Source organism: Leptopilina boulardi, unplaced genomic scaffold (assembly GCF_019393585.1).
Source record: "Leptopilina boulardi isolate dan_hultmark-lab unplaced genomic scaffold, ZJU_Lbou_2.1 LbouV2_278, whole genome shotgun sequence".
In the NCBI taxonomy this organism is placed as follows: domain Eukaryota; kingdom Metazoa; phylum Arthropoda; class Insecta; order Hymenoptera; family Figitidae; genus Leptopilina; species Leptopilina boulardi.
Genome location: NW_026137838.1, coordinates 6,418,217 through 6,433,383, shown reverse-complemented (window position 1 = coordinate 6,433,383; position 15,167 = coordinate 6,418,217). Strand labels below are relative to the sequence as shown.

Sequence of the window (15,167 nt, the reverse complement as noted above, 5' to 3'; positions counted from 1 at the left end):
TAATAATAATAATTTGACAAATTACTGTATTTATTAATTAATAAAACATTGATTATTCTTTTAATTTAAAAAATTAACATAGAAAATTATCTTACCATTTTTTTTTTAACAATCTGTTCAAAAATTATTTTTTATTTAAGTACCCAATTTCCCTAAATACTGTTAATTTTCTTTAATTTTTGAGACTAAAATTTTATTTTTACTACTTTAATTAATTTCATCATCATTAATTGTAATTGATAATTACAACAATTTAATGATTTTAATAATTTATTTAATAAAATTTTCTAGTTATTGAATTTGAATAATTTTTTTTTTCCTTATTTATCAATTTTCAAGTGAAGTTGATTTTTAGTTGCCTTATTTTTTGATAAAATTTTCGAAAAAACGAAAATTAAAGTTAAAAGACTTTAATCACATAGGGATCATAACAGTGTATATATACATCGCGTGTTTTTCACTAGCATTGGAATACGATCACGAAACGAAACACTCATTGCCACAATACGAATGTCCCTCGTCTTACACCCACTCAGATCAGATCAGACGAAATGACAATTTTTTTTTTTTTCAAGTGACTTTTCCAATTACATTCACTAGATTCTATCGATTTTATTATCGCTTCTTTTTTCATATTAGTAAAATTTCTACACTTTTTTTTTTAATTTTAAATGATAAATCTCAATGTTCTGAATAAGAAAAAAATACTTTGGCAGAAGGATAAAATCGATACAACTTAGTTTATGTAAAAGAAGTACAAGTTTACATTTTCATAATAGGACACCTTAATTTTGTAATTTTTTCTAAGTAATTCAAAAAATGCTAATTCACATTAGACTGACTTTAAAATAAAAAATTAATTACTATTAATGACTTTAAAAATATATATAAGAATCATTAAAATAATTATAAAAAGAATAATATTTAATTGTAAAATGTAAAAATCGATATAAATTTTTGAAGTTCAGTCTCTTAAAATTTCGAAAACAAAATAATTGTGTCCTTTATGAAAATTTGAAAAACTTGTTTCCATTGTTTCGTGGTACTCGGTCGATAATGAAATTATGATATATCTTGTACTTGAAATAAATCACTAGTCCAAAATTGATGTCGTGGAGTGCACCTCATACAGTTGCAATTCATGAAAATAATTAATTCACACACTCGCGAGTTAACAGTTCATCTCTGGGGTTAACCACGCGCTTTTTTTTTCATTTACGACTTTGGCCTGATTGAAATTCTTCCATCTATATTCACTTCTCTTTATTGAGAGCTTGTATAAATTCTTCTAATTTCTCTTGAATCTGTCTTACTCGTTCTGAAAATAATAAAAAAAATTTTTTTAATTAATAAAATGCATAATTTCGATCTTTTTTAAAATAAAAAAATTGTTATTGCAAATCGATATTTAAATATGAAAAATGAAATAATTACTGAGTTCTTCAGCGAGCGTTACTCTTCGACCGGTTAAAAGTTTTTGTTTTATTTCATTGTCCTGACTATAATCTTCCAGTACTTCTTTAATCTCTTTATCTAGTCTTCGCGCTTCTCGATTCATAATTTGTTGCCTTACTGCATTTGCTGTCACTTTTAGAACTTGTTGTATTCGCCAGAAAAGTACAACATCATTGCATTCCATCTGAAACAAAATTATAGAGTATAATAAACAATTTACAAATTTAGAAAGTTTTTAGAGGAAAATTAAGAATATACCTCTTGATCGTGCCCAGTATGATAAAGATAATATCCTTTTCTACAGTCGTAGGCCCTCGATAAACTTTGTTGTAAAAAGAATCTTCTATAAACTGGATGCCACGTTTCGCGAATAAATTCATTATCAACTTCTAAACCGTTTCGCTGTAAATTTTTTCTGACTGCCGTTAATTCGTCCTGTGTCAAAGTTGGCGCGTGTTTCTATAAAAAGAAAACATTCAATTATTTTATTCTAATTTTGTTAATTCTTTTTGATTTTAGTTTTGCTTTTAATTAAAAATTTTTTTATGATACCTTGTCGGCGTAAAGAATTTTATCAAGTTCATTTTTGACTGATGTTCTTTTCTGTTGCTCCTCATTTTGATATTCCCAATAAAGCCAACGTTCTTTTCGAGTTGGACCCAACATTTCATGCAATATTTGCTCAGTATTTTGCAATTTCTCCTTCACTGAATTTTCCAAAAAGCGAACTGCTTGATCCCAATCTCGTTTATCGCTAACATTCCTATCTTCCAGAGTATTCAATTGAATTACACGCAACATATCGGACGCCTAAAAAAAAATGGTATTCTTTAAAAATTTTATCAATAATTTCCTAAGTATTAAAAAAAATTATAAAATCTCCAATAGAGAAAATATTTAAATTTCGAAAAATATTACCTTATCCTCCCATGTGTGTCTTGTCATTGCTTCGTCAACAACTGCATTTTTTAAACTATCGAAAATATCATCATGATCAGGATTCAAACGCGCTTGTGACATGAATTTTTCGAATTCTTGTTTTAAACATTCCCAACCGCCTTCAACACTTTTTGCTGGTAATTGTTGCTCTGCCCAGTGTTTCAATTTTATATCCACTGTTGTGTTAAATGTACCTTAAAAATAATTTTTAAAAAAATAAGTAACTAATGGATAAAGTAATGGATAAGTAACATTGGATATAGTTTAACGTACTTGGATTTCCGCTCTGAGCGGCGGGTAAGTAAATATTTTCAAACACATGCATGCTAACTTTATTCCAAATTCTCGCCATCAACACTTCTTCCCAATGTCGTGGCGAAACTTGCGATAAATTCACAATTTCATCTAGAATTTCCCCTCGGGCCTTTTCAAAAAGTTCATCACGATCAAGCTCACGCAATCTAAAAAAGTAAATCAGATTTTTGAAAATCACATATTGTTTTAAACAATTATTTTTTATTTCAATAATAAATTTTTTTTTTTTAATTCTACCTTGGGAAATTATTTTTCCACTCAGTTTCAAGATTAAACCTTGTGGCTTTAAAGGCATCCGCTTGTTGTTCCACAGTCTCACGAACCATTTTCCAAAAACATTCAGACACAGCCATACTTAAGTTTCTCGTCGTCACTTGACTAGACATTGCTAAACCATCTCTGCAAAAAACAAAAAATTAATTATAAATTAATTTTTAATTGAAATTAAAATATCAAATATTTAATCTAAATTATAATCTAAAATTAATTCAAAAATATTAACGCACTTAAATAGCTTTGAATTTCTAAAGAAATTTTCTTCATAATCTTTTATTGTCTGTATACTGTCCTCCTGTCGTCCTCGTCCTGTAACAACAGCAAAATAACCTAACGCCTTCATTGGAAACAATTTTCCTGAAAGTATTTTCCTTAAACGATCCGGATTAGCTAAATTCTCCTCTGCCATATCAACCTATTAAAGAAATAATAAATTTTTTTTTAAATATTTGACTATCAACTTTTTTGTTTTCTTTAAAAAATTTAAAAAAATTTGTAAAAATAAACTATTTTAAATTCATTATCTCACTTTTGTCAGCACAAAAATTGTTCTCTTGCCAGAGGGATCCATTTGTGCGACTAAATCAGTGACATTACTCCTCTCAGCATCCACAGAACCATCTTGAATGCAAAGAATAATTGCATTTGGATTACTCATGTATTGTTGAGTCATGTGACGAATCGCATCTCGAGTATCTTCCGCCATATCGACTGTCACTGTCTGCAATAAAGCAAAATTGACAATTCAAACCCTCCGCTGATTAATTATTTAATTTATTATTATTAATAATAATTATTTAATCTAATGATGTTTAAATTCACATTTTAATTACATAAATTTTGGAAAAATTGTAAAAAATGGAAAATAAAAATCAATTTTCATTTGACATACGCTAATAATTCCAGGTAAATCAACGAGGACCATACGAGGGAGACCGGGACCTTTTACAGTCATTGCAATAACATCTTGACTAACTGTTTTTCCATTTTTAACACTATTTTTCATACGAAGTTCCACTTCTCTTCTTAATTCGGCCAATTCTGATTCCTTTGACAAATCAAATTCCCGGGAACTATCTTTGAATTGTGCAATATGATATGGTCCTTCACTCAAAGTTACTTTTACCGGTGATCTTGTCATCATTTCTCCGCCACCTCTGCAGAATGAAAATTGTTAATTAATACCAATAAATAAAAATAAAATATCAATTTATTAAATAATAAAGAAAATAAATTTCCTCTTACCTCGGGAAAATTCTCGCCTGTGCAATCATTTCAAGAACAGAAGTTTTTCCCGATGATTGATCTCCAACAACAACAACACGAGGTAAATGATCAGCTGTCGAATATGTACTATCGTATTCAGTAAGTTCATCAAGCACATCGCTGTACATGTCAATGAGAGACTTCTATAAAAAATTAATACCAAAATTTTAATATTATTTCTGCTAATTTAATTTTCAAGTAAAAAAAAAAGATATTAATTAAATATTAAATTTATAGAAAATATTTTATTTATTCAATGAAAATTTGTGCTTACTTTGATTTTACGATTGCTTAGTTTTTGATTTCCGCGCAATAACATTTGCTTGCGAAGTTCTTTATTTTCTTTCTCCAATCGTTCCAATTCTCGTTGATATTTTAATTGAATTTGTATTAATTCATTTTGCATCGCATCCATTCTTTGCTGTGAAGATTCTGAATATTAATGACAAAAAATGTTAATTATCATAGAAAATTTTTATATATCAAATCATTTTCAAATTATACCTACGAGCTTTTCGACGTTCTTCTTGAACACTATCATTTAATAACGGTCGAGCTTGAACTACCGAATTCTTTAGAAATTCATCCTTTGTATCTGCTTTAAAAATACAATTATTAAATAAAAATATTTTAAATCAATTCTAATTATATTTTTATTGAATTAAAATTTTTATTGAATATTGCAATCATGTCGAGTAAATATTGTAATTATTTTTTTTTGTGCAGAAAATAATAAAATAAAAAAGCAACAGGTCTGTCCCATTCAGTTTTAATAAATTATAATGAATTTTGAGCTATTTTCATAGCTGAGTCATTAAAAAAAAATATTCTGAATGGACGGACAATTGTTTTTAGTCAATTTATAGTCTGTCAATTATTTATAGTCTTTTTTTTAAAAAAAGTTTTAATTTACTTTTTTTACACACCTGAGTAAACTTGGTTTGCTACAGTCGAGATCACGTCAAACATACCTGAACAGAACAGACCAAATTAATCATTAAAAAATAAAAGAAAATTACTGTGAAAAAAAAAAAGTGAAAAGCAAACAAAATTCTAACAATCATGCAAAAATATTTAATAAACACTAAATATCTATTTTTAACTTACTTTGAGTATTCAATTGCCTTAATATATATTTGGCAACTTTTAAAAAAATATTTAAAATACGAGTGCATAATTTACACACCCAATAAGAAAAACGAAAGAAAAATATTCTTTTTTTTTTTTTGAGAAAAAAATTAACCAGTTTTTTTTTTGGACAGGGATTGGATTTGGGAGGCATTTCAAATAAACAATTAAAAAAAAAAGTGACTCACGATTTGAAGAATTGCCATTTTGTTCAATACTTTTGCGGCTTTCGGCCGCTTTAATGGCATTATCCAATCTCTGGTCAAACCACATCTTATATTCTCGATATTTTGCCTCCCCAAGCTCCTTCAATCGTGGATCTGTTTACAGTTGCCAATATTTCACGGCAAATGAATATTTTTATTCGATTGTTAAAAATAATATAAATCAAAAAAATTTGGAGTCTCTTCACTTACCTTTTGAAAATTTAATTATTTTTTTTTACAATTTTCAACTCCAAAATTAAAATTAATTTAATCTACAAACCTATATTCATATTCCCCAACATTTTGTCTTTGTATTGAATTAGAGTTTGAGCCGCGTCTTGCCATTCTTGTTCTTTTGGTAGTAATTTTTGAATCCAACTCATATCGGGTAAGGCTTCTTTCCATTCTTCATATTTCTAAAACGTATTATTTTAACAAATATTTTTAATAATATTATTGAAAATTAAAAATTTATCTCTATATTAAATTAATAATTTTAATTACCTTCTGCACAGTGACACCTCCACCTATTGCTCCACCTAAAAGAATATAGCGAAGCTTTAAAGCTCCTCTCAATACTCTAGTGAAAATCATTCCATATGCACGATGAGGATTCAAAAAATAACGAGGATGAGGAGAAGAAAGTAAGGGCCTTGTAAGTCTTCCTGTCATTAAACTTTTTGAATTTATCATTGATACTGTTCTACGTGAAGATTTTGATCTCAATAAAATATTGCGCCTGTAAATTAATGAATTATTTAAAAATAATTATTCTAAATTCTTTTTGTGAAATAAATAATGTTTTTATTTAAAATTTGAAATTAAAAAATTTTTGAATTCATTTCATTTATTCCGAATATTTAATTATTGATTTATCATTTTTAATACATTGATTTGTTACTTTATCATTACATAGTAATAAAATATTTAGTTTTTCATTCAAAAAATTAATTAAATAGTGAAAATTACGTTTATTTGCAATATCAAAATAAATATATGGTTGATAATGAACATAACCTATAAAACCGTAATAATGAATTGACGTTAAGTAATAGTTGAAAATAAATAAAACAATATATTTTTTTTCATAAATTAGATGATGTTGAATTACAAATAAATGATAATTGTCAATTTAATATTATAAAAATACAATATAATTGAAAATCTTACCCAAATCTTCCACACAAAATTTGCTCCATGTTTGTATTCTTACTGCAAAAAATAAATAATGTAAAACATTTGTAATTTTTGAAAAATTTCATATAAATCTTAGCACTATAATTATTAATTTACCAATGTTAAATTGTATTTAAAATTAAATATATTTACAAATTATTGTTTCATAATTTTTGACACACTGTAAAAAAAATTTTTCTGTATTTTTATCACTCTGAATATATTAACAAATATCAGTGATACCAACTCTCTCTCTTGGTATTCGATAAATCGAACTTTGCAACCACGCTGCTTACTTCACAAGAGTTGATATTTATTATTTTTTAATCTATTTTGTTAATAATTCTCCAAAGTATTATATTTTTAATAAAGTAGTTAATTAATATAATTGTTATTAAATCCATTTGACTTAAATTTACACGATATTATAGTTTAAACAACTTTAAAAGTAAAGAACATAATTTAAAAATTCAAAATGTGCGCGCGTTTTACAATGTCACGTGACAATATTTAAATTTTATTTAAATTGAAATTATTATTTAATTTAACTGAAATAATTTAAAAATATATCAATTAAATTAGAAATTAATTTAATCAAGTCATTTGAATTAAACATTGAATTTCGATTAAGTATATTTAATATTCAATTCAAGTTACTTAAAAATCAAATCAATTGAATTGAAACCTAATTTAATAAATAAATTGGAAATTAATTAATTTGTGAATTATTAATTAATTTAAATTTCAATTCAAGTTATTTTAACATTCAATTAAATAAAAGTTTTATTTTTTTTTATTTATTAAAAATATTATTTATGAAAAATTCTTAATAAAAATTCTAATTCGTTTTAATTTTCAACTTTAAATTTGTTCTATGAGATAATTAGATGTAATAATAATTTTAATAATATAAAATAGGATTATTAGAGACTAATTAATATTTTTTTTAAATGTTTGCTTTTCGCATTAAAATATTAAACTTCCGAGGAAATGAGGGTGCGTCTCGTCACTTTTCTGGTAAATAAAAGCCTATATACGTTTGCTTTTTCTCTATATATATATATGTATATATAAATTGTATAGCGCACAAAGCGCACTTTACGTGAACAGTGAGTATTTAGCACTTGGAAATTAATGACACCACATTCATTAGTAAATGTAGCAACTTTTCTGCTTCATAAAAACACCAGTGAAACTTTAACATCGAAAGGGTAACGAAGCTCGGCAAAATTTGCGTACTAGTTTACCTGTAATATTAAAAAATATTTTTTATTATTATTAATATAAATAATTTTAATCATGAATTCCAAAGAATCGCAAGAAAAAGAAATCGGAAATCCAAGTGATGGAAAAATTTCGGAAACAAAATTTAGAGAATCAGGTGGTATTCTTCGATCATATGCCTCATATTCACGACAGGTAAAATTCTTGAATTTATTCGTTAATTTATTTTAATTATAAATAATTTATTTTAATATTTAATTCTTTTTTTTATATTTTAATTTAAAAATTATTTTTTATTTCATACAATTATTTAGAGGAGAAACAAATTATTTTTACATATTCATATTTGAGCGAAAAATTAGGACTCTATAATAATATTTTGATGAAAATTGGAGGCACGCGAAAGATCAATTATTTATTTTGCCACGCGGTGGTTATTGATTTTATGCAAAAAAAAAAAAAAAAAAAAAAAGATTTTTACACACATATTGTGAAAAATAATATTGTAGGACAAAAATGGTGATTTTGTGTGTTTCTAGAAAGTGGCGTGTCTAACAATTAGTGAGGGTGAGTAGAGTTGAAGTGATTAGCTCTAGGTAATGGGTGCAGTCACACACGATGATTTGTATGATGTTTTGACATTATATGGGAAAAAGATCGATTATTTTCAAAAATCCATTTTCTTACCCCATGGGAAATATATTTAAAATTATTTCTTCATTTTCATAAGTAAAAAATTAATAATTATTCATTTAAATTAAAAACTAAATTCTTAATTATAGGTGAAAAAAATTTTCTATTAATTTCTCATTTTTGATTTTATAATAATAAATTATTATTGAAAATATTGTAAAAAAAAACTTCTTTTTTTCATAAATAAACTGAATCGTCTCGATATATTTATGAAAAATTTGATCTTTTCTATTCGATTTTAAAAGACGAAATTTTAAATCTTAATATTATATGAAATATCTCGTTATGTTTATGGATGAAGAAAGATAACATTACGAGGGTGTGGAATATAAACGGCACGCAAAGTTGAGTGTCTCGTATAATGTAGAAAAAAAAAACCCAAAGTTGACACAGAATGAAGAAACAGATTTTTCCAGACTGTTTTTTATAAACTATACGTCTATAAATTAAAAATTCAAGGACCTTTTTTTTAGTTTCTTACTCAAGTTATTTTAACTTTTTTCGAAATTAATTTTTGAAATTATTTAAAAATAAATAAAAAATTTGTAAATATTAAAAAAAAATACTTCATTAAATTGTAAGAAAAATTAAAAGTAAAACTATTGAATTAAAATTAAGTTGAAAATTTGGATGGGAAATTAATAGAAAAAAAAAAAAAAAAAAATGATAATTTATAGTGTCGTGTTTTCCGATTATTAAAGAAAACGATTTCTAATTAATAGCTAATGTATGTAGGAGTCTTATGAATTGAAAGGCTAGATATTAAACTTAAGTCACCTGCTACAAAATACTGCAAAGGTGCGGCAGAGGGTTGTTATGAGAATATGAGGTAGAATTTAACCAGTAGCTTTCGTGATTTAATACAGTCCAGTTCTTTTTCTTTTTTCCTCTTCTCTCGTCGTACTTCTTTTGAAAAAAAATAATGACTTCTTTCAATTTTTTCCATAGTGAAATAAAATTTCATTCAAGTGCCTGCAAATTTCCAAGTGATTAAAATATTTATCTTCATTAACTAACTGTAAAATTTTCACAACGGTACTTATTAAATCAAAAAACAGTAAAAATTAAAAGATTATATTTTATTTTCCAAGTTAGAATTTTTTTTTAAAAATTAATATTTAAAAAAACACTATTCTTTTGCAAAAATAAATATTTGTGGAAAAAAAATCGATATACCTATTTTTTTTTTGAAAAATGCTTCAGGAACCTAAATCTCAACAACAAACGCTACAGGTTTCATTTGCTCTTGATGACGACAATAACGGCGAATTCAGTAAAGAAGAGAATCTTACATTGGAGAACGTGAATTCGAAAAATTTAACAATGATTCAAAGAGGTGTTTCAATTAATGGTTAGTTTTATTTAAAAAAAAAAATTCAAATTGTTTTTTCTATTCTTCTTGAAAATAATTAAAAATTTTAATTTATAAATGAGTTACTAACCGTTTCGTAAAAATAGATGGACAAGAGGAACCAGGTGAAGAAGATGATTATTCGATTTCAGCTTGTGCAATTATTCAAAGACGAAATTCCACTCGAAAAAGTAAAAAAAGACACAGAAGAAGATCATCTTCGCCATTTAATCCCGACAGTTTTGATACCAACGTGAGACGAAGATCTTCAGTTTATACTACAAGTTCAGGAGAGTAAGAGACAATTTATTTAATATTAATAATTTTTGCAGTAATAAAAAATAATTTAAATTTATCAATTATAATTTTTTTTTTGTAATTGTACAATATTTGTTGAAAATTTAATTAGTACAGCAATATCCATGGAAGAAAAAGGAGAAGAATTGATTTTTGAGAAATTAAAACTTCATAAAGAAGTTCTAAGTGGAATAAGACAACAACCATGGCCTCTTCGGAGAAAAATTAAGCTCGCGAGACAAGCTAAAATTTTTGTGAAACAACATGAAGGTGCTCTTCACGACAGACTTGCCCAAAGACACAACACTCGAGATATTTTAGCAAGAATGTCAATTTTATTGGATAAGGTAATTTTCAAGCAAAAAAAAAAAAAAAAATGAATTAACTTAAAAAAGAAAATACTTTCTCTATGGAGAAGCAAACTTAACAAAAAAAAAATAATAATTCAACTCATTAACTGAAATTAAATAATTAAAACCAGATTAAAAATAAGTAAATAAAAAAAATTACCTTTCATAGAAATGGCAATATTATAAACGTGAAATCGTCAATATTCAAACATTTCTCATTCCCTGGGAGCATCGAATAAAAGATATAGAATCACATTTTGGATCTGCTGTTGCTTCATTTTTCACATTTCTTCGATGGCTATTTTGGATAAATCTCGTCATTTCTGGAATTCTAACTGCTTTTATTGCCATTCCAGAAGTATGCGTTTTCTCTAGTGAATTAAAAAAAAAAGGAAAATTATTTAAGTAAATATATTGAAAATTTTTGTAAATTAAAATTCAAGGGAATTTTATAATTTATAGATATTGATGGCAATTCCAAAAGATGCAGGCGAAAGAAAAATAATGCTTCCTGAGGAAGAAATAAAATCCAAAGAATTATTAACATTATGGGAATTTGAAGGTGTTTTAAAATATTCACCATTTTTTTATGGATGGTATACAAATAAAAAATCGAATAAAATTTATCAATTGCCAATGGCATATTTCATCACAAATATCGTTGTCTATACCTATAGTTTTGTCGTCATTTTACGAAAGTAAATTTATTAATTTTTATTCATACTTACTAGAATAAATTTGAAATATAAAAATTTCTTTTTTTTTTTAAATCTCCAGAATGGCGAAAAATTCACGAATGAGTAAATTGTCGGAAAAAGAAGACGAATATGCATTTTCGTGGAAACTCTTTACTAGCTGGGATTTTATGATTGGTAATCCAGAAACGTCTAATAATCGTACTTCCAGTATTACTCTTGGTTTTAAAGAAGCTCTTCTTGAAGAAGCTGAAAAAGCAAAAGATAAACGAAGGTTAGTAAGAATTTAAGTAATTTTTTCATTTGTATTGTTTTACCTTTTATAAAGCACAAATTCTTTATTTTAGTTGGAAGACAATAGTTTGTCGAATATTTGTCAATTTATCAGTTCTATTTTTATTGTCATTGTCTGCTTATATTGTTATTGAAATTGTCGCAAGAAGTACACAGCCGGAAGCAAATAGTAATTGGTGGAGACAAAATGAGATCACAGTTATTATGTCACTTATAAATTATATTTTTCCAATTTTCTTTGAAATTCTTGGCATTCTTGAAAATTATCATCCAAGAAAACAATTACGACTTCAACTTGCCAGGTATTTATCAATAAATTTTAAATTCCTTAATAATTATGTTAAATTTCATTTCAGAAAAAAATTTAAATTTCTTAATTTACAGAATAATGGTGCTTAATCTTCTTAATCAATATTCACTTATTTTCGCATTGTTCAGCAAAATTGACATTATGGTAAATTCTGATTAATTAATTATTAATGATTAATTAATTCTCTTTTCAATTCGAAATTCAATAATTATCAATTCTTTTTATCAGCAAAAACAGCTTCAGAGTTTAAAACCAAATAAAACGAAAGTTTCTACCTCAACATGCAAATATTTTCCAAAATCGTGTTATGAATTAAATCTTCAAAATATGACAATGACATTGGCTTCATTGAGTCTTGTTTTAACAAATTCCACTCAAGTTGCGTCGCCCATTGAAAAACAAATTTCCATAAATGATTTTCTCCAGGAAAATGAAACATATCTTCATGTGCCAAAATTTAATTATTTCAATGATCTCTCTTCGTTATCAACACAAAATAATCATGTAGAAACAACAAATGAAGTAACGTCTGAATTTTCCGAAACTTCAGAAATTTATGAAGAAATATCTGAAATTACTTCTCAAATATCTGAAATAACTACTCAAATATCTGAAGAAACTTCTGAAATATCTGATGATGATGATCGAAAATATTCATCAACTACTTCATTGCAAGATAGTGATTATCAAAATTATCTTTTTAAAGATGATGACGATCCTCATGTTGATTATACGTATTATGATTTTTTAAATATTTCAGGTAGAATTTTCACTGAAACAAAAAAATATTTTTTTTAATAAATTAAAAAATAAGAAAATTATTCATTTTTAGATAAGACAATTTTTGTGAATGAAAATAAAACTGATTCCACCATAATTACGGAACAAGTGACAGAATCATATCCAATTATTTTTAATAATAGATGTTTTGTAAAAGTTTGTAATGTTTCATCTACTATCTCAGAGGAGAGAGGTAATTATAAATTTTAATTAAAAATATTTCAATATTGATCTAATTTATTCTTACCAGAAATTTCTTCAATTCCTCTGAGTCTTGAAATTCGTACAAAACTTCGTCGTCTCTGTTGGGAAACTATGTTTGGTCAAGAACTTGCAAAATTGACTGTCATGGATCTGGTAAAGAAAAAAAAATATATATTGCACAATAATTAAAAAATTACATTGTAATTAATTTAAATTTCTATTATCGTTATTAAATTATATTTTTCAAAATTACCTTTTCCTCGAACAAACAAATCTTTTTTTGTTCCAGGTGATGACTATATTGTCAGTCTTAACACTCGACTTTATAAGAGCAATTTTCGTTCGTTACATGAACAATTGTTGGTGTTGGGATTTAGAGAAAAAATTCCCTCAATATGGCGATTTTAAAATTGCAGAAAATATTTTATATTTAATCAATAATCAGGGTATGGTTTGGATGGGTATGTTTTTTAGTCCTGGATTAATTACCCTGAATGTTTTGAAACTTGGTATTCTTATGCACATTCGATCGTGGGCAGTTCTTAATTATAATGTACCGCATAAAGTAATTTTTCGTGCATCCAGGTGAGTCAAATGAACTGAAAAAAAGGGGAAAAATTAGTTTAAAGAAATTTAAATTTAAAATAATAAAAAATATTTTAATTTAAAATAACATTAAATGTTAATTTTTTCTATTATAATAAATATTTTATAAAATTATTTATAGGTCGAATAATTTTTACTTTGCTTTATTGTTGACAATGTTGTTCCTATGTGTTCTTCCCGTTGGATACGCGATAGTTTGGGTTGAACCTTCTTGGCATTGTGGACCATTTTCTCAGTACAAAAGAATTTATCATTTGGGAACGAAAACTCTACAGCAAGCATTACCTGAAAAATTGCAAAAGTAAGTAAAAAAAGAATAAAAAAATTAATTAAAAAAAAAAAAAAATTTGTTCTCACTATTTTAAAATATTGTATATAAAATATTTTTATTTTCAGAATTTTCGATTATATTGTTTCACCGGGCATAGTGATACCATTAATAGTTTTGATGGTATTAATTATTTATTACATGGTTTCCCTAACTGGATCGCTAAGAGAAGCTAATAATGATTTAAAGGTATTTGTTTTTTGTTTTTAAATACTTTTTCAAAGTCTGAGAGAAAATAATTTTTTTTTTCAGATACAATTGAGACAAGAACGTACTGAAGAAAGGCGAAAAATGTTCAAAATTGCAGAAAAACGACAAGAAATACAAGAAACTCCATTTACACGATGGAAAAATATTTTACCATCGTTTATGCCTTCACGAAAAGACACAGGAATATCAATTGTCAAAGGTTACTAATTTAATAATAATTTACATCTAATCTAATTTTAAATAAAATAAATTTTTTTTTATAAACATTTGAAAAAAAAATGCAATTAAAAAAATTAAATACTTAAAAAAGAAATTAATTTGAATGTAAAATTTTAAAAAATTTTAATTTTAGACGAAAGTGAAAATCCAAATGAAAAAAGTATTGAATTACCAGCTCGAGGAATGTCAATGACTTCAGACGCTGGTGATATTACTGAAGGTGAACTGGAATCATTACCTCATGATCAAAATTTACGTAGTGAATCTATCCGGAAATTATGGCGAAAAGCAGCACGTTCCAAGTAAATATTTATCTGAAAATTATTTTTAAAAAATTCAATTAAAAAATATATAAATTAAAATGTATATATATTCTTTTTTTAATTTAGTAGTGAATCAAAAAATGTGGAAGAATCAGATTCTGCCATACCGGAAATTCATATCAGCGTTGCTGGAGAACCTGGAGAACAATCATCTCCCACGGTCTCAGTTTTTGATGCTGAATCACTGAAAATGTCGCTTTGAAAGATTAATTTTTATTTGCAACAAATTGCTCTTTCAAATATAAAAGTAACACAATTTGTTTTCGTTCATTTAGTTTCTCATGTTTAAATATTTAAAAAATAAAATATTTAATAAAAAAGAAAACATGGACGAAATATTTTTTTAATAAATAAATAACAATCAAAAATATTAAAACAAAAATTTTCAAAATAGGTATGTATTCTCATAAATTAAAAAAAATTCTAAATTAAATAAATAATACAAAATAAAATTTATTTAATAAAATAAAAAATTATCTCTTAAAAAAAATAAAAAAAAAAGTGCAAGCTATAAATTGAGAA

General features: G+C 25.6%; 2 protein-coding genes across 5 annotated transcripts; one reads left to right on the top strand and one right to left on the bottom strand.

Moving 5' to 3' along the window:
• Positions 1-394: 394 nt before the first annotated feature.
• LOC127282004 (dynamin-like 120 kDa protein, mitochondrial) lies at positions 395-6,997 on the bottom strand. Of its 4 annotated transcripts, none has more exons than XM_051306057.1 (19): positions 6,879-6,997; positions 6,756-6,797; positions 6,090-6,324; positions 5,866-6,001; positions 5,568-5,699; positions 5,178-5,222; positions 4,760-4,849; positions 4,526-4,683; positions 4,231-4,394; positions 3,878-4,142; positions 3,515-3,706; positions 3,216-3,400; positions 2,947-3,108; positions 2,668-2,855; positions 2,374-2,588; positions 2,008-2,265; positions 1,714-1,914; positions 1,435-1,639; positions 395-1,318 (listed from the first exon to the last, which is right to left on the bottom strand). In XM_051306057.1, the coding sequence occupies exons 2-19, from the start codon at positions 6,782-6,784 to the stop codon at positions 1,254-1,256; spliced, it is 2,925 nt and encodes a 974-aa protein (XP_051162014.1). In that variant the 5' UTR covers positions 6,785-6,797; positions 6,879-6,997; the 3' UTR covers positions 395-1,253. The 4 variants fall into 4 exon arrangements, with proteins under 4 accessions (XP_051162014.1, XP_051162015.1, XP_051162016.1 ...); XM_051306058.1 differs by having other exon boundaries at positions 4,760-4,846; XM_051306059.1 differs by lacking the exon at positions 5,178-5,222.
• A 2,462-nt stretch (positions 6,998-9,459) lies between these two features.
• LOC127281910 (transmembrane channel-like protein) lies at positions 9,460-15,050 on the top strand. The gene is made up of 18 exons (XM_051305891.1): positions 9,460-9,664; positions 9,882-10,029; positions 10,137-10,323; positions 10,439-10,673; positions 10,846-11,034; positions 11,139-11,374; positions 11,454-11,645; positions 11,719-11,967; positions 12,050-12,119; positions 12,204-12,735; positions 12,808-12,948; positions 13,006-13,112; positions 13,249-13,544; positions 13,687-13,866; positions 13,962-14,082; positions 14,146-14,302; positions 14,456-14,624; positions 14,712-15,050. Exons 2-18 carry the CDS (start codon positions 10,002-10,004, stop codon positions 14,845-14,847), a joined length of 3,225 nt encoding a protein of 1,074 aa, XP_051161848.1. The 5' UTR covers positions 9,460-9,664; positions 9,882-10,001; the 3' UTR covers positions 14,848-15,050.
• The last annotated feature ends 117 nt before the right edge of the window (positions 15,051-15,167 follow it).